Source organism: Phyllostomus discolor, chromosome 6, assembly GCF_004126475.2.
Source record: "Phyllostomus discolor isolate MPI-MPIP mPhyDis1 chromosome 6, mPhyDis1.pri.v3, whole genome shotgun sequence".
Taxonomy (NCBI): domain Eukaryota; kingdom Metazoa; phylum Chordata; class Mammalia; order Chiroptera; family Phyllostomidae; genus Phyllostomus; species Phyllostomus discolor.
Genome location: NC_040908.2, coordinates 135,500,508 through 135,522,721, shown reverse-complemented (window position 1 = coordinate 135,522,721; position 22,214 = coordinate 135,500,508). Strand labels below are relative to the sequence as shown.

Sequence of the window (22,214 nt, the reverse complement as noted above, 5' to 3'; positions counted from 1 at the left end):
TTCTTAGGGTCCAGAGCATGTAGCTTTTGGTTCGAGGATATCAGGGTACCCTGGTCAGGTGGCTGGATGCCTGGACGGGAGGGAGTTCTTGTCTTGGTGACTAGGTCCACGGGACAAGGCTCTGGAGTCGGAGTGGATGGAAGTGGAGGTGGGTAAGTGGAGGATGAGAGAAGACTTCTGGGGAGACCCAGCAGGGGAGACCCCTGGGACAGGCAAAGGCATCTGTAACCCAGAGCTCACCATTCAGAAACTCCCAGAAGACTGACTGATGTCTTCTTCTGAGCCAGGTGACCTCTGGAGCTAATCTGTGTGACTAAATTGCCGTGTCATGTGGTTTCGGGTGAGGGGTGGCCACCGTGCACGGGAAGGGGGTCTGGTCTGCCGGGACAGCTGCTCCAAGACCCTAAGCCCCTCGCATCTGCCCCAGGCCTGAACCTCCACAGGAAGGGGGCCCTCGCGTGAAATGGGAGCCAGGCCAGACCCTGGGCCCTAGGCTTCCTCGGTGGCACCTGTGGCGCTGGGGGACAGATTCCTTTCTCTCTGCTGTGACTGACGGCAGGCCTTTGGCCGCAGGGTGTCAGAAGGCAGCTGTCCCTGGGGGCTGAGTGGCAGGGCCCCAGCTCGCCAGCCACTCTGTGCTCCTCCCACACGGCCTCCCTTTGTGACCCGGAGAGGGCTGGGGTCTGGCGGGGCGCCGGGCTCCAGTGGCTTTTGGAAGTTGTGAAACTCCAGGACATCAAAGCAGAAGGACTCATAATGGCCTCCTAGCCTCCTGGCCTCGAGCGGCCTTCATCAGAGCCCTGGACGTCTCCTGAGCACTCAGTGGCCACCTGGTGGACTGTGGGTAACAGAAGGCCAGGGGGACTGAGGTCCAGGTCCCCACTCTCTACCCGATTCAGAGTTGCTTTATTTTAATCTGTGTTATATATTTGACTTCACAGAAGACTTCACTTGACACGGGGTCCTCGAGAAAGGTTTGGAACCACTGGTCTTACCCAGGACTTCCATCGTTGGTGTGGGAAAACAGGGGCCTAAAGTGGGGTGGGCATCATCCCAAGACCACACCCCTCACTCCTGGCCCCAGGCCCTGCCTGGGAGACGGCCCACTCCGAGCCCAGCCGAGGGGGGCAGGCAAGGGGCGCCCTAGGACCAGCAGCCCAGGTGAGTGGGGATGAAGACAGTCCTGAGCTCCCCAGGCCTGACTCTGGAGACTGCCCACAGCCATAGGCTGACCTTGAACATCAACACATGAGGTCCTGCTCCCAATCCTGCTCTCTAGAAACACGCACCCTGGCCCACCGAGTCCTTGGTCCCACACCTCGTAGAACCAGGAGCGAGTGCGGCCTGAGACCTTCTGGAACGGGGGAAGGGCATCTCTGAGTGCTCTGAGCTGGTTTTGCCAGGTGACCCATGCTGGAGCGAGCCCCCATCAGCAACCGCCACCCACAGGCCGGGGGTCTGCCCGGGATGCCAGCCAGCGAGCAGCCCCACATGGGACAGTGCGCAGGCCCATACCTCCCAGCCGGGCTTTGCACTCACGAGGGGCCACCATGCCCCTCCCGGCCTGGCGGTGCCGAGATCCCCCCACCTCTTTCAGCACCTGCTGGAGAAGCCCAGTCGCAGTCCTCGAGGCTGAGCCCTAGCGCCTCTGCTGAGGCCTGTGGGCACCGGGGAGCGGTGACTCTGGGCTTCTCTCCAGTCTGGAACAGGGTCGCCCGCACTCAGAACCCAAGTCGGGCCCTTCCTGGAAGCATGCGGGCACGGATAATTCACACGTGGAGGAGTGGGTGGCTCGTGGCCGTCGACACCAGACTGCCCGTCACCTGGAGTCCCCGAGCTGCGCCCTCCCTGGCTGAGGCAGACAGGCTTTCCCTGAGGCACCTCGTGGGCCGGGTCAGATGAGTGACCGAAACCCCGGGCCGGGGGTGAGGGGCTGTTGACAGTGTCCCCAGACTCTCCTCCGGACCCTTCCGTCCCTGGCGTGCCACCTGAGACGTGCAGATGTTCGAGCCGGCACTCCTAACAGGCCCGAGCTCTCGGAGAGCCAGGACCGGGGCTAGGCCGATGCTGGAAGCTGCCCCCGGGGACGGGCCCTGCTGCAGAGGAAGTGCCCAGTGGATGTTAGCGAATGAACTTGTCACTGCGTGGTAGGGTCGCCGTGGCGTGCGGAGGTTGAGAGTGGATCCTACGATGCCCCCCGATCCTCCACTTTTCTCTCTCTCTCAGCGTTCTGTGGCCGTGCCCTGAGGGGCATAACCATGGACAGGGTCACACCTGTCCATCCAGTTCGCCCATGAACCACCGGAGCCAGCTAGAGAAAATGCCCACTTGTGTTTAAAAGTTTTTTTTTCTGACAGACTGATTCTAAATTGGCCTTCACAGTGGCCCCCATCCCCACCCCGTGTGAGAGGAGGAAAGGGAAATGAAGAGGCGGGACCCCACCGTGTGCTCAGGTCTTGGCCTCGCCCCAGAGTGATGGTCGACGGCCCGCCAGGCACCAAGTGTTAGTGGGGAGTTCGCCTCCTGACCCAGCGCGCACACGCCCCCTCCTGATGGCGGGCAGCCCGTCCTGACACACCCGCCTCCTGTGGTCCTGGGGTGGGAGGGGTGGGGGATGGAGAGTCCAGGCCTGGCGCCCTCCACCAGGACCCCGGACAGCTGCCGCTTCTGAGTGAGACAGCTTAGTGATGAATCCAAACGGGGAGTTGGCAAGTTAGTGGGGAGGGGTGGGGAGGGGGTGGGGGGGGTGCCAGGTCCTGGGGTGCCTGTGTGACTGCTCCAAGCTCCAAATCTCAGGGTGACGGGAAGAGGGAGCTGGGAGAGGAGTGGCCTTGGTAGCCAATTTAAGGAGACTCAGCTCCATTCTTAGGGCAACAGGGTGTATAAGTGGGAGAGTGTGGCGGTCGGATGTGCGTGTGCAAAGCCCAGAGCAGCCGGTGAAGTGGCCCCTCGGTCACACCCCTGGCACTTCTGGAAGGAGGCCAGGAGGCCGGTCCTGAGGCTGCCAGGACTCAGGGCCAGCAACTCCAGCGCCCCGTGAAGTGCCCCCAGCTCCAGGAAGCCTTGGGACAGCTCCACCCGAGCTCCGGAGGCAGACCCCCTGGGTTTCAGACCTCGGCGTCGTCACTCATTGGCTGTGTGGCTTTGGGCCAGTCACTTTGGTGCCTTGTTCTTGCCTCTACAACGGGCACGTTGAATTACTACGGGCTCCCATCAGACAGACAACTTCACAGGTGCCCCCCACACAGCAGCGGGTCCACATCTGTTAACCCCCTTTCCCCATTAGCTACTATGCCCCTGAAAACCCACATCCCAAACAGCGTAGTGTGGAGTCCCGCTCAGGTCCACGGGAGGCACCTCCCCCAGGCGGGGCCCGGGCAGAGGGCGCACGACCTGCCCTGAGGCAGCTGAGGCAGCTGAGGCTGCTTGGCGGCTACGTCCTGGTGCTTAGGAACAGCCGTTCCGTACATGGGTGTCGATCTGGCAGCCGCCGCAGCAGCCCTGGGCAGAGGCTTTGCTGCACTCGCCACCCGAGGACCCCCACCTCCTGGTTCCCGGACCTCGCTGGGCACCAGGAAGTTGAGGCAAATGCCTAGAAGGGATGTGAAACTGTTCGTGAGAACTGGGCCCCACCTCCTGCTGCCCCCTCCTCTGACTGTTGACTCAGGACAGGCTGGGAGGCATGGAGGAAACGGAAATCAAGGGGAGACCGATGACCACTTGTCTGTGGCCCTGGGCGGTCACTCACCCCCACCGCCGCCCCGCCACCCACCCCCCCAGTGGGCCTTCGTTCCCCGGGCTGTAAAGTGCTCCGACTACAGAAACTTTTATGCTTGAACGTTCCTGAATTCCCTAGTGGCTAAGAGGAGAATTGGAACCCCAGTCCCCCTATTCCACCCCCAAGCAAAACCAAGTGCACAACCCGAGTGAATCAAGATCCCTAGGAGAGGGCTCCGCCCCTTCCAAGGTGCCTCCGGGCTGAGTGAGGGGTGCGCCTTAAGGTGCTCCACCAGACGGTCAGGCCAGGGTGCCGCTGGGGAGGGCCCCAGACCTGTCGGCCAGACTCCTGCCTCTGGCTCCGCCCAACTCTAGAATGGCCCTAGCAGGGAAGGGGCTGTGTCTGCAGGGGGAGGGCAGGGCGGGCTCTGGCCTGGCCAGATTCAGGGAGTCGGGGCTCCGACTTGACTCCACAGCGAAGTCGCCGTGTCTGCAGAGGACTTGCCCGTCTCAGGTTGGGTCCCCGAGTGCCCTGTCCTTCCCAAGAGCTGCCTCCCTCTGCCGCCCTCCGGCCAGCAGGATCTGCAGGGGCCTGGCTAGGGAGCAACTTCCTCCTCAGGGCCTGACCGGAGGCCCAGAACCAAATTGCGACACTGACTGAGGCAATAAAAACCCAGATCCGTGCTTCATCTCAAAAGTCAGCTTTTTATTATCAAGAGCCAGGGCCCGGGGAGGGGAGGGGTGTTGAGCTAAAGCAGCATTGCTCTCTTTCCAGGAAACGTTGTGAGCTGCAGTGAAAGCTCGAGATGTTGCATTTTTTTTTTCAACTCAAGCATGTGTTTTTCAAAAATATCATCCTTCCCCACCCCCACCCCCACCCGCCACTAATTTTAGAATCAGACCAAAGCCAAGCTACTGTCCTCTGTTTCTTTTGGGAAAATACTATATTTATTCGAGATGCAGACGTGTGTCTCTGCAAACCTCCGATTGCTTCAGCAAAACAAATCTGCTTTAAGACTATACAGAAACCATGATACAAAATTTATTTCATGCTAGAGTCGCTTTGCATAACATTGGGCATGCAGTTTTTACTCGGAAGGACTAGGTTGCATACAATGCCAGGTTGTGCCTCAGTAAAGGTGGGGGAGGGCTGCCTCTCCCGTGGTCCTGACCTTTTGGTGCTCTAAAGAAACACGTGGAAAATCCGCGCGGTGTAGATGAGTTACTACGAACAATTTGTCATGAAAATTGGTCACACTGGATCTACATGTCGGAAAAGGTGATCGAGTCGACCTAGACTAGCCGCTGCCGGGGGGCCTCGGGCGACGTCCGCTGGGTCCCGAGCACGCCGGGCCGAGGGGAGCAGGCGGCGGTGCGCGGTTCCACAGTTCTGTTTGCGGCGAAGCTCTCGGTTTCCGCGTGAGAGATGAATTATGAAGGTGAGGTCAATATGACCGATGACCGACCGACTGCCCTTTCGGGAACCTCTCCTCTCGATCTCGTGTATGAAAAAGGGGAGCAATCTGTTCCCCGTCCCCGCCCCGCTCCCAGCCCCTCCCCCTCCCCCAGAAATGCGCAGTTTGCTACCGAGCACCCTCACAGTCCGGCTCCACTGCGTGTGAAAGTAAAGAGCTTTGAAAGAAAATAGACTTCTGCTTTTTTCTTTTCGTTGTTGTTGTTGTTGTTTAGGGTGATCATACAGTTGCAGGGGGTGGGTGGGTTTGGTTTGCTGGGTTTTCTGTTTAACTTCATGCAAGTCATGCTAAGGGACCCTTCCACCCACCCCTCCCCAAATAAAATAAAATTTAAAAAAATGAAAAGAAGAAAAAGAAATCCTCTACGGTCAGTTACCATTTGGCCGTAGAAAAAGCTACGTCCGTCCTAGCACAATGCCTGGGCCACTCGGACTCGTCCGGCAAACCTGCGTGGCGTGAATTTACTCTGTCCGAGGGTGAGGAGGGGCTGCAGGTCCACCCAGATGCTTATTAGCCACCAGTGTCCTCGGCCAAGCCGCCTGGTCAAGTCACTCTCACAGCCTCTGTCGGCATATACTTAGCAATGACAGGGCTTTCTTTGCAAAGATCTGTATGTAAAGAATACAATTAACACTTGAGCGTCTCTTCTTGGCTTTCCCATCCCGCTTGGTACTTAGTTTTAAGGAAGGAGGAGGAAAGACAGAACAGCCGCATGCAGAGGCAGGCAGATTCTTCTCCAGCTGGCGTGGCTTTCCCATGCAGTGAGCCAGCCCAGCACGCCTCCTTCTCTCCCTCCTGGGGGGGCCGGGTAGAGTCCCTAACTCCTCTCCTACTCTGCACATGGCTTATGGCCTGGAATTATCCCGAGAAAAGCAAGTCCTTGGCAGCTGTCATGGCTCCACGAGAGTGGGGCCGGGTGGGTGTGGGCGGGGCACTTCACCCTTGGCGCCTCCCAAAGACTCTGGCAGCCACACCTGGCCTCTGTGGGATTGGGCAGTGGGTACCACCTGTGGACAGGGCAGCCGCTGGGCAACTGCAGGGAGAGCGGACTTCGTCTGCCCCACACTCCCTGGGCTTTCGGAAGCACAGTAAAGAGACTCTCCTTTCTGCTCTTGGAGGCCACACAGATGGGTCCAACACTCAAGAAGAAGGAGGCAGGCAGCCCACAGACACCGGGAATGGTGTGCCTGCTTTCCCCGCCCTCTCCCGGGCTGCCTCTGCTCCTGGCATTCTAGAGCCTCCACTGGGGGAAAAGCCAGTTGCATTAGGCCTATCCATGGAAGGTGCCAAGGATGAGGCCCACCCCCCCGCCAGGCCAGCAGCCCTCCACCATGCAGCACCATGCGGGGAGTGCTATGCCGCGCTGGGGTCCAAGGGACCTCCAGGCAGGGCACGGAAGCAGGGACCAGCCTGGATCAGGTGGGCACACTAAGCACCGTGACAAAAAGGATTTCCCCCATCTCAGTGTAGGCCGCCTCTCCCTCTTGGGTTTGCCCTTTATTTTGAACCCTGCATTTTCTCCTTGTTGTATTATTGTTGAACCACTTCAAATACTGGAGCAGTTGTAAATGGCTACAGGCTACACCAACTGTTGCTCTAAAAAGCCAACTGTCGCTGTGGCCCAGCCTGCTCCCCGCACTCGGCATGCATCCCGTGTGGGCATGGGAGGTGCTCCCAGACATGCACGAGCAGCCCAGCCAGTCCGCCGTACTGAGGATGGCTTTCTCCGCCTCCTGGGCCCTGAGCCAGTGCCTGGAGCCTTGAGCTAGGGTGCTCTGGGATCCCACCCCAAGCCTCTCCCAAGCCCATGCTCAATCTAGCTCTACTAGAAGCCTTTTCCCCAGGGTGTCAGCCTAAGATAAGGGTCTGGTAGAAGGAGTCCTTGAGCAGAGGCCACCACATCCTTCCTTCACCAACCACAAGGGGGCGCTGACCACACCCAGGGTCCAGCTAATGGGCGCTGGGGATGGAAGGGGCTGCACAGTCTTGTGTTAACAACCTTCTCTTGGCAAATTCTCTTCTCTGTCACTAGCAATGTTCTGACTGGCACACACCTTTCCTAGCAAGGACACTGGCCTCACCCCCTGGCCTGAAGCCACCTCTTTCTTCATGGTTCCCCTCCCAATGGGCTGTGGTTTCTCTTAAAAGGATGCTTTTAGAGCATGGATTTTGGGTGGTTAAGCCCACAGTGCCTGCCCTGTTGCCTTCCTGAACCACTGGATGGAAAGATCACTTTGCCTTTTGGGTCTGACCTGTCATCTGCCAGAGCAGCCTGGAGCAGTCGAGGCTCCTTCCACATCCCTGGGTACTTCCATGCTCTCCCTGGGCCTTGGGTTGCAGCCCGTGGTCAGCCAGCCTGTCCCCAGCCCTTCCTACCCCTTCCGTGCTAACCCTTAATACCAACCCATGGCTGCCTGGGCCTCAGGGCCTCCCTGCTGGCCTGACACTGCACTTGGGAGAGAGGGACTCAGATCTCCGTGGGGGCCAACCCCGGGGGGCTCCTTCTGCTCCCTGCCCCCCATCAGTGTGCCTGCCTGCCCCTCAGCGCCCCTCACCCCCCACCCCGCCCACCCGTCTGCAGGAGCGCGAGGCGGCCAGGCTGATGCAGCGCCCCAGCCTCCTCTACATACCCTTTCTCATTCCTCCACCAGGTGGGCACGCGTACTCCCCGGTTGATAAGAGGAAGCAGGGTCCGTATCTCTCGCGGGTGCCCGAGCGCGTAAAGGGCAGGCCCTCATCGGGGGTGAGGGCCTGGTCTATGTGGGGGCAGTCTTCGTTCGCCAGCGCGGCCTTCGCCACCTCCCCATTCAGTTTGGAATCTTCAAACATAAGCAGAAGCTATTGAGACACTGAAAACTGTTTAGTGGGGGGAGGGGGGACAGGCCAGAGGTAGGGCATTGGCAAAGGGCAGCCCGTCCCTCCGGACAGAAGAGTGAGGGGCCGTGGTGGGAGCCTCGAGGCTGGGGGTTCCGGCTCACTGAGGCAGCCTGCGGGCTGCCCCTGGTGCTGCGAAGGAGGGGCTCCTGGGTTTGCTCAAAGTTTGCAAAAAGATGAGTCGGGGGCCCAGCAAGCACGGTGCTGGGGGCCGGGCCCAGGGCCCGAGGCTGGGCCGATGAGACACGATGGTGTGGATGCAGACATGGGTAGAGGGCCAGACACAGAGCTTGGGGGGAGACAGACAGACACACAGAAACGCTCCAGTCTGGAGAGGCAGCCTTCTCTGACCCCTCTGCTGCTGACCAGAGCTTGGTTGCCCCCATTCCTACCGGCTCAGGCTTCCCTCGCCCCACCCGGACGCCCCCCACACCGTCAGACCCCATCTGATCACTCACTCTGCGCTGACCACCACAGCACACACCACCTCTGATTGCACAGCCTGCCCGCCCCCCGCCCCCCCGTGGCTCTGATCTGGTCACTCTATGCTCTGCCCCCATGAGGACTCAGCCCTGTCTTATAGGCTCCTCTGTCCCCTACACAGACCCAGAGGACCACGCAGTCCGCCCCACACGCCACACAGACCAGGGCTGGCCACTCAGTCCGCTCCGGCCCCCACTCAGATGGAGCTGGCGGCCTCCGCCCCGCTCCGCACCAAGCAGGCCCGGTCAGCTCTCGCAGGCACGACAAGGATGTTTGCATGAGGCGGTGACAGCGAGCCATGGGCTGGGTGGGGCTCCCATTCCTCCGTCTCCTTTCAGCAGCCGCCCCGAGAAGCAGAGCGAATGGATGTGTGAGGACAGCAGCAGCGATGGGCGCAGGTGGGGAAGGCGAGTCTTGGCCTCTGTGGCAGCCTGAGAAGGAACCTGGGAGGAGGTTTGGGGGCACCTGGGGAGCGGGAGGGGTGCGGCCACAGCGGGGAGCTCGCCCTCTCCCAGGCCCAGGAGCAGCACAGTGGGAGCCCCTGGAGCTGGCAGAGGGGCTCTGCTGGCCTCGGCCCCCGCCCGTCCCCGCTGGGGACTGAGCCCGCCCCACGTTCCGGGGTTCTCAAGGCAGACTGTCCCTGGCCGGGGTGGAGCCAATTCGGGCCTCGAGGTGGGCACCTCGGCTTTCTCAGACTTCACCTAGGGTGCGAGCCTCCAGGGAAGGCGGCACCAACACGAGTGGGACCACGGGAGGGGGGTCTCTGAAAGACTAAAGGGGACAAAAAGCTGGAGACAGTCTCCTCCCGACTTGACCCTCTTCCGTGACCCTGTTCCCATCATGGAACTGCACGCAGGGGTGACCCTTCTCCGCGGGCACATGCTCGGTGTGCCCGCGCGCAGGGCCACGGCCGCGTGCACATCGTGTCACTACAAAGAGGCAGTCAGTCGAAAGAGAAATGGACCAATCAGGTTTATTCGTAAAGCAAATCCAAAAAAAAATCCCATCATAATTTTGGAACTTAAAAAAAGTCTGTCATACAAGATGGCAAAGCATTTCACGTACAGTGCGTTTCTCGACAGAACCCAGGGCTTCACTCCTGGATGTACTCTGAGCCAGAAAGGCCAGTTACCAAGGTAACTCTGACACCACACAACTGGGGCTGGGGCCTCCCTGGGGGCGGGGGGCTGCCTAGCACTGGGGGCGGGTCTGCGGGCACACACACCTGGGCGCACAGACACGCAGGGTCCTGCCTCCCTCTCTGGGCTGAGGGAGGAGGCTGGCTGGGGAGAGGGGAGGGAGGTATGAAAGGAGAATGTGGATGCCGGTGTGGAAGTCGGGCCCATAGCACCCTGCACAAATTTTCCTCAAGGGGAAAACAGTAAGCCCCAGCAGGCAGCGTCTCCATCTGGGACGGGGGCCAGGACCTGCTGTCTCTCTGGTGGCCGTCATCTGTCAGTAGAGGTAGCTAGAGCCTACAGTTCTTGCCCAGGGCTGGGTCAGAGGTGGGTGGTGGAGCCCTAGACCTCTCCTGGGGCTCTGAGTGCTGAGTCCCCACCAATGAATGACTCTGCTCCACCCCCCTGCCATGCCCTTGGGGCATCCAGCTCCCGCAGCCTTTAAAGGGTCCAGCGTTGGGGCTGGTGTTCCCTGCAGGGGAGGGGAGCAGAGGGCACCCATCAGGGATCCCTGGGTAGATGTGAGCTTCGTACCTTTGCTTCCTAAAGAGACCCTCCCCCCCGACACGCCTAGGCCTGCTTCTTCCATCAACCATGACTTCGAGGAGAGGGCTATAATTGGGTAAAAGAGTTTAGGTCTTGCTCTGCGAAGAAGCCAGCCTCCCGGGGTCGTTGGTTTATCTGTGGTTTGGGGTGCTGTCAGAAACTGGGAGCATTCTCCCTCCCCAGCTCCAGAGGGGTGGCTGGAAGAGAGAGAGACACGGGAGGGGCCGACTCTCTGAACCTGGGGAACACGTGGAAAAGGCCAGAGGGCCGGCTCACCCAAGCCCCCCCTTGCTTCTGCCTTACCCCGTCCTGTGGATGAGACGGCCCCAGCAGCCTCGGTTCCCACCTGCCCCCAGACCGCGGGAGCCCTGCCTCCCCGGCCCAGGGCCCCTCCGCCCCACTAGGCCCGAGGACTGGCGATGATGAAATGGCAGCATGGGCAGTGGCTCACAGAGATGGTTTCCAGGCTTTGAAATGGGCTGAGAGAGATGAGCGTCCGCAAGAGGGTCATTTTTTTTTAAACTTTGGAGCAAGGCGAACCTGGCGTCAGGGCCCTCAGCCAGCAGGGCTGGCTTTTCCGCCCTGGTCTCCAGGCACGGCCGATGTACTTACTGTTCAGACCAGCGGCGGCCACCAGGGGCGCACACGGGGCTGGGGCAGGGTGGGGGGCTGCTGGGCATTTCCTTGGGTTTAGCTCCAAGGGGTCTGCCCAGCCGGGGGCTCAGGGGAAAAGCCCCAGGCTAGCTGGGGACAGTCTGGGAGAGACACGAGCAGAGTACAGTCACGAGAACCGGCACGAGTCATGCAACAAAACGAGGAGAGAAAGAGAGAAAAACATGATTAGTGAAGAGAGAGAAAAAGAGAGAATATGAACAACACAGAAAAGAACACCAGGCCTGGCCCTCAGAGCTGCACCGTTTTCCCGATGCCTCCCCCTTAGACTTCTTGGGGCACCCGACTCCACATGGACCCCAGCTGCCCACCCTGGCCCTGTGTCCAGTAGAAACTTGGTCAGCTCATGCGGAGGGGCCCTGCCCACGCCTGCCCGGTCACTTCTACCTCTACTGCGTCACTCCCTACCGCGGGCTAGCACCGCTCCCGCACTCTCTCTGCAGCCGGGCAGGGGACAGGCAGGGGCCTGGGAGAGGAGCACTTCAGACTCGTGTGCTCGGGGCGGAACCTCCCACCCCCACCCCAAAGCTGCCCAGGAGGCTGCCGTGGTAGCTCCCAGAGTTCCGGGCAGGGTCTTCTCTGGGGCCTCACTGCTGCTCTGTGTGCCTGTGGGCAGAAAAGGGGGCTTGGCTACCACCCCTTGCCCAGGCCAGCCCCCTGCCTGCTTATGGTGGGACCCCGCAGCCCCACACGTGGCCACACAGAGGAACGACCCGCAGCACAGGAGCAGAGATGGACGAGACACACGGGAATGGACATGGCAGGACAGAGGGTGACTCAGAGCTGTCCAGAACAGGTGGTCTGGCCCTGCCCCCACCGCCCCTGACTGCAGATGGGACAGGAGCAACTTCTCCTGGGCCATCAGCCCCAGGCAGCCCTTCCCCTGTGAGGTCCTACACCCCCCGGGACAGATCCCCCCACATGGAGGCCAGGCCAGCCACGGCACAGCAGAACAGACCAGACCGTCCTCACAGAAAACACAGACCTGAGGCTGCAGGAGAGAGCGGAGGTACTGGGGGGGGTGGGGAGAGGAGGGAGGTGCCGGCCTGACTGGGAGGCCTTGCTGGAGCAGGGGCAGCGCCCTCACGGCCCAGCATGCTGTGCTTGGCCCCAGTCCAGGTTCTAAGAGGAAATGGAGAGCCCCAGCTTTCTTCGCTGAGGCCACCTGACAGCCCTGTGGGCGGCGTGAGGTTGAAAGGGGTGCTGAACCTCACTTCCCTCAATCCCTGCAGGGCCAGGTCTCCACCCACATCCACCTTCCTTGCCTCTGGCCTCCCCCACTCACTCACGAATGCTCCCCAGCCCCACGCCCATCTAGGTGCACAGCTACAAGCAGAGAGGGGGTGGATGGGAAGGGACTCGGGGACACAGAGATGGGGGATCCCACGCCCCTCAGTGACAGTTAATCCTGGTCTCACACACCAGCACTTGGCGGAAGGAGTGTTCTGGTGAGGGGTGAACCTCAGAGAGGGTCTCAGAGCCAAGGTGGACGGGTACGGGCAGTAAAACAGCACCAGCAGGGCGAGTGAGTACTGGGGAAGGGAGTGGAGATTCAATGTGGGGACGAGAGGGGGCGGCAGGAGGAGGATCTTGGCATCTGGGCTCCAGGGGAAAAGGCTTGGGAGAGCCCAGAATACCTTCTCAGCCATGGAGGCTGCTTGTGCCAGAGCTTTGGGTTCTTGAGACCTGGGGCCAGGGTGCAGAGGCCCCCAGGGGCAGGGCTGCCGTGGCCGCAGGCCCGGGGGATCCAGCAGGAGTACGTGGGCTCTACAGGCCTGCTGCAGCATGGGAAGAGGGCTTCTGTCCCTGGGACGAGCTGGTGTGCACGTCAGAACACACACATCTGCACTCCGTGTGTGCGTGCATGTGTGCGTGTGTGCGTGTGCACACCCTTAGCACGTGGAGAATACTGGCTTTGTCTAAGAGTGCAGACAATGTGTGCCTGACAGGAGTGACCTGCGATCCCTGACAGGCTGGCCTGGGGCCCCCAAGCTCGGGGCACTAATCCTGAAAGATCCAGTGTTGGGGAAGATGTGACAGGATGGCCAACTGGCACCATGGTGATTCCACGCGCGCCCAGCTCTTCCTGCTGGGGCCTGGAGTAGAGCTGGGAACTAGGCCAGCCCAGACCCTCCCCTAGAGCCCCGGGAACTTTCCTCGCCATGATGGTGGCCCCTGAGGTCAAAGAGCTGGCTAGTCCACAGCAGAGAGGTGGGGCAGGAGCTTCCCACCAGCCGGTGCCCGACTTCCTAGGCAGGAGCCATGCCTTGGCCGGTGGAGCCTAGCCCCACCTCAGGCCCCTTATCCAGCTTCTGAGACCCCTGCCCACCCCCTGGCCCAGCCCAGGACACTAACCAAGTTCCTCTTAGGTGCTTACAGGAATCCCAGGAAAGGGAGGGTATGGGGCCAGGAGAAGGGGCTGGAGAGCCCCCATGGGCAGAGATGTGGGCCTTGGGGGTGCTGTTTTGGGCAGCACAGCTGTGGGATGAAGCCGGATCTGGGGTGGGGTGGGGGTGGCCTGGCAGGGAGCGCATCAGCAGGGAGGAAGGGTCAATCACACGCTGGGGGAGGCTGCCCAAACCGTGGGAAACTTGCTCATCCGGGGCTGATGTCCTTCACAGACTGAACGCCCGCACTCGCTCAGCCTCCCTCACCCCACGCTCCTTTTCAGCTCACTGCGTATCCTTCTCCGGGTCATCTGTTCCCTTGCAATCCCTGTGTCCACAGAATAAGTCGATGGTATTCCATGGGTAGAGGTAGACTATGGGCTTTATATCTTCGGACCAGAGCCCCATGATCAACTTTATGTGCTATGTGCAGGCTCTCATAAAACTGAGAGAGTCCCATAACAAACCACTAGCCATGGAATATTAGAATATATCCCATGGTGACTAGTATTGTTCATGCCCCCCTCCCCCTCCCCCCTCCCACTGAAGTCACGGGGAAGTGGTTGGACTGGTTGGGGTGTCATGTATTGCTGCTGCAGTCCCTACCGTCGGAAGTGGGGAGGACCCTCGGTGGGTGGTGGTTGCTGGTCTGTAGCGCTTTCCTCTAAGCTGCCGGGGGTGGTGGCCCCGCCCCTAGTCCTTTGCTCACCAGCCACTTCCATCAGAAGGCCATCGGAAACTCCCACTCAACCATCAACCCAAACAGACAACGTGAAAGCTAGAGTCACTCCAACAGGTTCTAAAGATAAATGCTAAACTCTAGAGTGGTGGTAGAAGATGAGTTGGTTCGGCATGCTATGGGGGAAGTAAGCTTGTTACGGAGGGCTAGAGGCGTCTCCTACGACGCACCTGGAGCTAGGCAGCCGGAATCAGAGCACAAAATCTACTCAGCTATGGAGACAGGCTCTGCTGGGGGTGAGAATCCTTGCCACTGCCTTCGCAGGGACCCTCCTGCCAGATCCCATGCAGCATGTGTGCCGTCTGCACGGCCCGAAGGGGGCCATGTAAAGACCAAATCAGAAGCGGTCTGCCGTTTCCAAATCACACCCACCCCCGCCCGGCCCGGACACCAGGTCAGCGGCCTGAGTCAGAGACTCACGCTGGACTCCCGCCCACCGAGCTTCAGCTCCCTGGGCTCCTGCTAAGAGAGTCCTCAGCAACCTTGAGGGCCTTGTCATCTCTTCAGAACCTCGTGAGACCAGCACGTCAACCGCCTTACCCAGAGCCACCAATGAGGTTCCTCTAGTGGGCTCTCGCCTGGTGAATTTGGCTGCCCAGCATCTCTCCCTGGGCCCCCAGGCTCCGCGCCTCAAGACTGAGTGCGGGTTCCGGGGTCACCCACGGAACTAAGGAAGCAGTCCAACTGAATCTGGAATCATCGCTACAAGGGGCAAAGGTGAAAGGTCAGATCGACATGCCTCTAAGAGGTTTCCTACCTGCTCTGTTAATTTCTAAAATCTCTTCCTGGGCCAGCGGGCATGTGTCACTCTGAGTACTGTGGTGTGGAGAGTTTACGACAGATTTACAATAATTGGGAGATCCCAGCTGCGGCGGCCGTGGAATATGCTTCTTTTTTTTCTTTGGTAGTTTCTGCTTAGCCATGGCTAAGGAGTAATACATCCCAAAATTGTTCACGATGACGGGCACGGGCATGGCGATGGTCAGCACCCCGGCCAGCGCACACAGCGCTCCCACCAGCATCCCGGACCACGTCTGCGGGTACATGTCTCCGTAGCCCAGTGTTGTCATGGTGACCACGGCCCACCAGAAGCCAATGGGGATGTTCTTAAAGTGGGTGTGCTCACTGGCACTGGGGTCATTGGGCTGTGCCCCTATCCTCTCGGCGTAGTAGATCATGGTGGCGAAGATCAGGACGCCCAGGGCCAGGAAGATGATCAGCAGTAAGAACTCGTTGGTGCTGGCGCGGAGGGTGTGGCCCAGGACGCGCAGGCCCACGAAGTGGCGAGTCAGCTTGAAGATGCGCAGGATGCGCACGAAGCGGACGACGCGCAGGAAGCCCAGGACGTCCTTGGCCGCCTTAGAGGACAGGCCGCTCAGGCCCACCTCCAGGTAGAAGGGGAGGATGGCCACAAAGTCAATGATGTTGAGCGAGTTCTTGATGAACTCGACCTTGTTGGGACAGAAGACGACACGCATGAGGAACTCGAAGGTGAACCAGACCACGCAGACGCCCTCGATGTAGGTGAGGAAGGCCTCCGTCTCCGCTTCCCGGTAGTAGCGCACCTGCGTGCCATTCCGGACGTTCTCGATCTCCGTCTTGTTCACGATGGGGTTGAAGCGCTCGTGGGTCTCCAGGCAGAAGGTGGTGATGGAGACCAGGATGAAGAAGAGGGAGGCAAAGGCCACATACTGCGGGGCAGAAACACAGAGTGTCAGAGGGGAGGCCCTCCCACCCAGAGCCGAGAAACCTGGGGTGTCCTTGTGTTGGGTCCAGTCAGAGGCCAGGCCAGGGGAAGACGTACAGTGACCCCTCCTCCAACACTGGAGGAGCTGACAGGCCACCGTTCCCTCTGCAGGGCACAGGGTAACAAAGCTCGAGGAGTTGAAAGGGTTGTGGCATGGATTGCTTTGTTTTCTCGAACATGGTTGCATTCTTCCTGGATGTGCAGCTAGACTACATTTCCCAGCCTCCCTTGCGCAAGGTGGGGTCACGTGACTGAAAGGGGCGAAAGGGGCCGTTTCTCCTAAAACCTTCGTGCTCAGGCTTCTATGTTTTCTTCCCCCGCTGTCAGGCAAATGCTAAAGCCTCGGGGCGGGGCGGGGGTCCACAGAACTACCCGAAAAGAAAAGCCTGCGACCCTGAAAAGGAAGACCATTAAATACCCTCCTTGAGCTACTGCTTGAGTGGGAAAGACGTCTATTGTGTTAAGTTGCTGTGGTTTGGGAGGCGGTATTGGTTAAAGCATTTAGCCACCCAGACTAATGAAAGTGACCTAGCTTGCTGGGGCTGAGGTTGGCAAAGAAACGAGAGGGGCAGCTATGGTGGAATCAAGCCGCATCTCTCCTCTTCTTTCCTTCCTACTCCAGCTTATTCGCTCTTGCTTTTATGAAGCTGTACCTCACTCACGGATACTCTTTCAGGTTCTGTACTATCTAAACCTAAAGAGGACGTTTATCTGCCTCAGAGTCGTAGATGACTTTTTTTTTTACCTGTTTTCTCTATCCTCCTAGGAACTCACATATCCAGTCTAGAAGGGAGTTCCCCAACCTTGGAGATATTCAAGTAGAGATACTGTGTTGCTGGTTCAGGCACCAGCTGCAGAATTGGACCAGATAGTCTCAAAAGCACCATAAACCGTGGGGTCTGCTTTTCTCCTCCCGCTGCCTGCCAGCCCTAGGACAGAGGTGTGGGTGGGAGGCAGAAGAAGTTGCAGTTCTGGGGCTTTCCAAACATACGTGGGCACCTACTTCTCTCAGACCCCACCGGTGAGAAGGAAATAACCCAGAATAGCCCAGTCTGTCCAGAACCACCAGCTCTGGCCCTGAGACCCCAGAAGAGGTTCAGGAGACCCTTTGATTTGGTTTGGTGGCCCCATATGATGACCCCTTGGGCTTCTCGAACCCCTAGCACACACAGAAACCCAAGGAAGACGAATCGAGAAGCTGTCTGAGTTTCAAACCCTCCTGCTCAGACTGAATTCCAGGCAAGGTCTCTTCTTACAGCCTCCAGTTGGTTCCCCCGGAACTCTAACATGCCATGGCCTCCTCCAGCACCACCCTGTGCTAATGGAACCTGGTTAATCAGCTCTCCTCCAGCGGCCCACCTGGTCATACTTGCCTGCATGTTCCTGCTGCTCCCTTTCCCTCTGGACCCTCTTTCTCTCAGCTTGGCCAAGACACACCATGGCCGGAACAGGGCCATCTTCCTGGAGGCAGCCCTGGGGTACAGTTTGGAATAGGTGGCACCTTTAGTGTACAGAGCTGCTGTCACAGATGACTTCAAGGAGTGCCGCGGTCTCACCCTGTATCTTCAGCAGGAGGCAGCCGGGCCGCTTCTAACCATTTCTTTAGTTTTGCATCAACGCCCTTCCCCACCTGCTTGGGTTGAGGGGGTGCAGCACTGGAAGTCCCAGAATAGCCCTGTCTGGGTTGACCGTGGCCATGGGACCTGGAAACCAAGAACTCTGTGGACCTTCCAAGTCACATTCTGGGTTGAGGGAAGGGCAGAGGTAAGGGGAAGGGACAAAATCAGCATTTCAGAATGTCAACATAAGAGCAGTTTCTAGGGATCATCAGGTCTAAGACAATAGGCTACGCACTACAGAAGCCTGAGGACCAGAAGCAGGAAGAGAACTGCCCAAGGCAATCACTACGGTATGCCGACAGTCCTGTAGGCTGGCGATTCGCAACAATGTTATTCTACACTGACAGTCGGTGATCCCTGTGCATCCTTCCTTCCTTTCTTTCATCCATCCATCATCCATCTACCCATCATCCATCCATCCTTCCTTCTATCCTCTCTAGCCTCCCTTTCACCCACACATCCATTCGTCCTTCCCCCTCCCTCCACTCCTCTCCTCTCTTTGTTCCTCCTTCCCTCCCTCGCTTCCATCCAACATGCATGCATCCATTCTTTCCTTCCCTCCTCTCCTCTTTTTCCTCCCTCCTCCCCTTCCCTCCCTCCCTCCCTTCTTCCTTCCTTCCTTCCATCCATTCTTTCTTCCTTTCCTTCCTCATTAAACACCAGGCTATGCCTAGCACAGAGGGGATAAGGCCTCAGCCCAGTCCTCAGGGAGCTCCTCGCCCAGCTGAGGGTAAAGGACACACAGAGAGATGAGTACAGTGCAGTGGACTGAAAAGGTGACCCCCCACATCCCTGAAGTGGGTGAAGTTTGGGCCAGGTGGGACTGGGTAGGGACCTAAACCAGGTCTTTCAACTCCAGACACAGCTCTCTAAGGGTCCAGACAGTGCCAGCCTGGGTCACCCCAGAGGTAGACCAGGAAAGCAAAGTGGACTGAAAGAGGCTACCACTTGTGACCCAAGTTTATCTGGCACTTCCCATCACCAGAGCTGCCAGAGCTCTTGGAGCTGAAACATCCCTGTCCCCTGGGTATTTGTCCCCAGATTCCCTCTGGAGAGCCCCATCTTGGAGGTTGGCATTCACAGCCCACACTCGCCACAGGCAGGTCATGCCCCCAAGCCATACCCCCTTCCCTGGCCTTTGTGACAGGGAGCCAAGAGCAGGGCCATTGCACCCCTGGGCTCTCGACTCTGCACGATGGGAGAAAGCAAGAGGCACAGTTCCTCCTTGCTGCCCCATTGGCCACGGATGGTATCACCCTCCTAATCTGTCCCACGTCTATCCTCGGTCCCCTTTGCTTGAACTGACTCTCCCAACAGGGCTACGGCCATCAAAGCTAACAAGTTATAGGCTTCAGTCTTGGCCACCAGTCCAGCCTCCACACCTGAGGGAGCAGCCGGCTGGAGTCCCAGCTCTGCGTGCCACCTGACCATGCCCCCCAGAGGAAAGCCCTCACTGCTCAGCCTGGCAGTCTCTGTGCCTGGCCTCACTGACTTCTTTACATGAGCCCAACATTCTTGCCACATGCAACTCTCTGCCATTTCTGACCCCCCACCTCCGTGTCCCATCTTCATACCTGTTGTTCCTTCCATCAGAGAGTGTTCCTGCCACTCTTTCTCTGGAAAAGCACAGCATCCTTCAGCACCCCACTAAGTAGCCCTTCTTCTGGGACATGTTCTCCAGGTGAGGCTCCTCTTGTCAGCAATGAAGGGCCCCCCCCACCAAGAAGCCTCTAAATTTACCCCTGGGAGGCAGCAAGCCTGCCTCCAACTCTAGCTCATCAGTGCTTAGGGGAGGCTCATGGGAACACCCAGACAGGGTACTGATGTCCCAGGAGCCTTCTGGCTCCCTGGTGGCCCCTCGGGGCCCGAGAGCTTTCATCCCATGTGCACCTCTCACAGGACAGGCCTTGATGGGGGAAATGAGGCCCAGAAAGAGGTCAGGTCTTATAGAAATTAGGGTAGAAAAAAACTCCTTAGTTCTCAGCTGTCAGTGGGGATCCTGTCTAGATTCTTTCTTCTCTGGGCCCCAGAGCCAAAGGAGTGGGGACGGGGGGTGGACAGCAGCAGCCAGGCTCCAAGCCAGACACTTGGACTTCTTCCCCAGGGAAGCCAGGAGAGGGGGAAGCCAGGCCTCCTACCTGTCCAGCTTTTGGCTGCTTTCTTTCTGAACTTTGCTGCCCCCAGCCTGGTCCTTTGTCACAGGCAGAGTCCACTTGGGTGCAAGTGGGCCCTTGGGAGGACTGTGGAGAAAGGTGTCTCTGGCTTGCTCAGACCACCACATTCTCCCAAGCCTGGAGACTAGCAGGTCAGCCACAGCACACAGCCAAAGCAAGAGCTCACATCCAGCTGAGTCTGAGGCTCCCTTCTGTCTGGCCTCAGGGCATCTGAGCACAGGAAGGAGAGAACAGGAAGCTACTCAAGCTAAGGACCCATTCTGTACCTTTAATCCTCATACCACCTGGTCAGACAGGTGGTTGTAACCCCACTGTGCCAAAAAACCCAGGTACAGACAGGTTCAAGGACTAAACCAAGGGTTGAAAGCTAGTGATGAAGCAGAGGCTTGGACCTAAATCTGTCTAGCTCTAGAGCCAAAGCTCTTTCTACCACTGGAGTGGCCATAGCACTTGGGGCTAGAAACACAGCTCTGAGCATTGGGGGACTGCCCCGATCGTGTCTGAATGGTTCATCTTGGAGCTGGACACCTTTAGCCCAGACCACCTGAGAGTAGGCTACGCCCGTACCCAGTGAGGGAGAGAGCCAGGATGCCTGGATCCACTGGCCGGAGCCCAGCCAATGCCTAAATGGGCCAATGCCCCTTGGCCCAGGACCTGGTAGTGCCTGGGGCCACAGCAGCCCAGGGGGTGTGGCCACAGCACTCAGGGAGTCAATGCTGATGGCAGCTTTGGATGGTCCAGCCTGCATCCCCACCTGGCCCACTTCCTCGAATGCCCAGAGAGGGCGGGGTTGGAAGATGATCTCAACTTGTTCAAGAAGCTCAGGCAGAGGGAAGTGGGGGACTTGTGTGGGGAGGGGAGGACCAGGGGTCAGCTGGACACTGGCAGGGAGGGCATCCCTGCTGCAGGCAAGGGCAGGGGCTGCGCCCCATGGGAGCTGCCTGCCTCCCAATCCCCAGTCACCAGAGGACACGGAGCAGTCACTCAGAGACCGCAGACACACAACTGCCCAGAGTGCACACCTCACCCATTACCTAAGCACGTATATTGTGCATGCATGTGGCCACATGAACTACAGCATGGTGTCCCAACCACACACACACTGAGAACACAGGGGCCCATGGAGCATGCTGAAACGTATCATCGCACACTGAACGTGACACCTAGGTGCTGCGCTGCAGGGCGCACGCCCCACAGCCCCCACACAGCACTCACATGCATACACTCGGAGCACGCAGACAGTGCAGAAGGGCCACCACACAGCACACCCACTAGGAATGCAGTGGACCCCAGGCATGGCTGCTCAACCGGCCCCTCCCTGGCCCACTTCACCCCCGTGGGGTATGATTGGCTCAGTGTGTGTCTCTCCAGCCCACCTTGCCTCTGCCTCCTCGGCCTGCCTCCCTGCTGGGATGGTGCCAGCTCCCGGATCTCCCACCCCTAAGGCCCATCATCTGCAGGCTTCCTGATTTGCTGCCACCCAGAAGACCTTGTCTCCTTTCTCCAGCCCACCTCAGCAGCAGCTGTGCCCCACAGCCAGGATCCCGGCCAGCTGGGAAGGCAGTCCCTCCTGGGCTGCTAGCTGGTGGGAGGGCACACAGGGAGCTTTGTCCAGCAGCCCAGTGGTAACTGTGACCCCATCCCGGTCACCTCAGTGACCACCCCGTGAAATTTTTAGACAGCACAGGCGAGACCTCTTGATAATGCAGTAGAAACTGAAGCTGGTAGTTTCTGGCTTTTTTTTTTTTTCCAGAACCAAATCACAAACCATGAGAGACCCACCAATTACGTTCTAGAAAGTGGTAGCCATGGCAACAGAGCAAGGCATCCCATTTCTATAGTAACCAGGGTGGTGAGGCTGTTGGCTGTAAAGTCAGACAAACCTACTAACGATCTGTTGACTTAAGAAGATATTTTATAAATCGCCAAGTTATTTTTATCATAACCCCACCCCTGAAACCATAAATCAGAAAGGCAATTTACTACCTTATCTATTAAAATGACCAATACGTGCTATGACTTTCATTTCTAAATTATTTATGCCACAGTCATCTTTAGAAAATTGTACTCGCTTTTCAGAACCGTTCAGGGCTTTGCCGTGGGGACCTGTGTTCTCACAATTTGGTGTTCCAGGATGAAGACGATGGTCGTGACGTTACACATGACGTGGGGCACGGACCGACACTCTGGTCCGGCCAAGCTCTCGCTGTGTGACTTTGGCAAGTTACTTCCCCTCTCTGGGCCTCAGCGTCATCCTCGGCAAAGCGAGGGTTGGACTTGGCCCCTTCCGAGTGAGGATTCTGAGACGCACGAGGTTTCGAGCAGTGGGGCCAATCAGGGGAGCCCTGGCTGGCGTCCAGGCCCCAGGCCCCCGGAGGCTTCAGGTCAGTTTTTCTGTCTAATTAAATCTGCCCAGCGGGGGTGTGCGGCGTTTGAGTCAATCCATGCGGAGTCGGTGATGCAGAGCAGGCGGGATGGCCAACTGGCCTAAATAAATTGTCAGTTGAGTAGAGTTTGGAAACCGAATTAGGCTCGCCTGCAGTCACTTGGGCTGGGCGTGCCCACACGTTTGGGGCTGGCTGAGGGCTTTGAGGAGGGGAGAA

The 22,214-nt window shown here is 58.7% G+C and overlaps 1 protein-coding gene across 1 annotated transcript in view; it reads right to left on the bottom strand.

Annotated features, from left to right (window-relative positions):
* Nucleotides 1-4,402: 4,402 nt before the first annotated feature.
* The window catches only part of KCNC1 (potassium voltage-gated channel subfamily C member 1), a 42,843-nt gene continuing 25,031 nt past the window's right edge, over nt 4,403-22,214 (bottom strand). The window contains exons 2-4 of the mRNA XM_028517489.2: nt 14,829-15,762; nt 7,823-8,011; nt 4,403-5,800 (exon numbers count right to left, since the gene is read on the bottom strand). Of these exons, the coding sequence (XP_028373290.1) occupies nt 5,736-5,800; nt 7,823-8,011; nt 14,829-15,762 (1,188 nt within the window). The 3' untranslated portion in view covers nt 4,403-5,735. The remainder of the gene's footprint in view (nt 5,801-7,822; nt 8,012-14,828; nt 15,763-22,214) is intronic.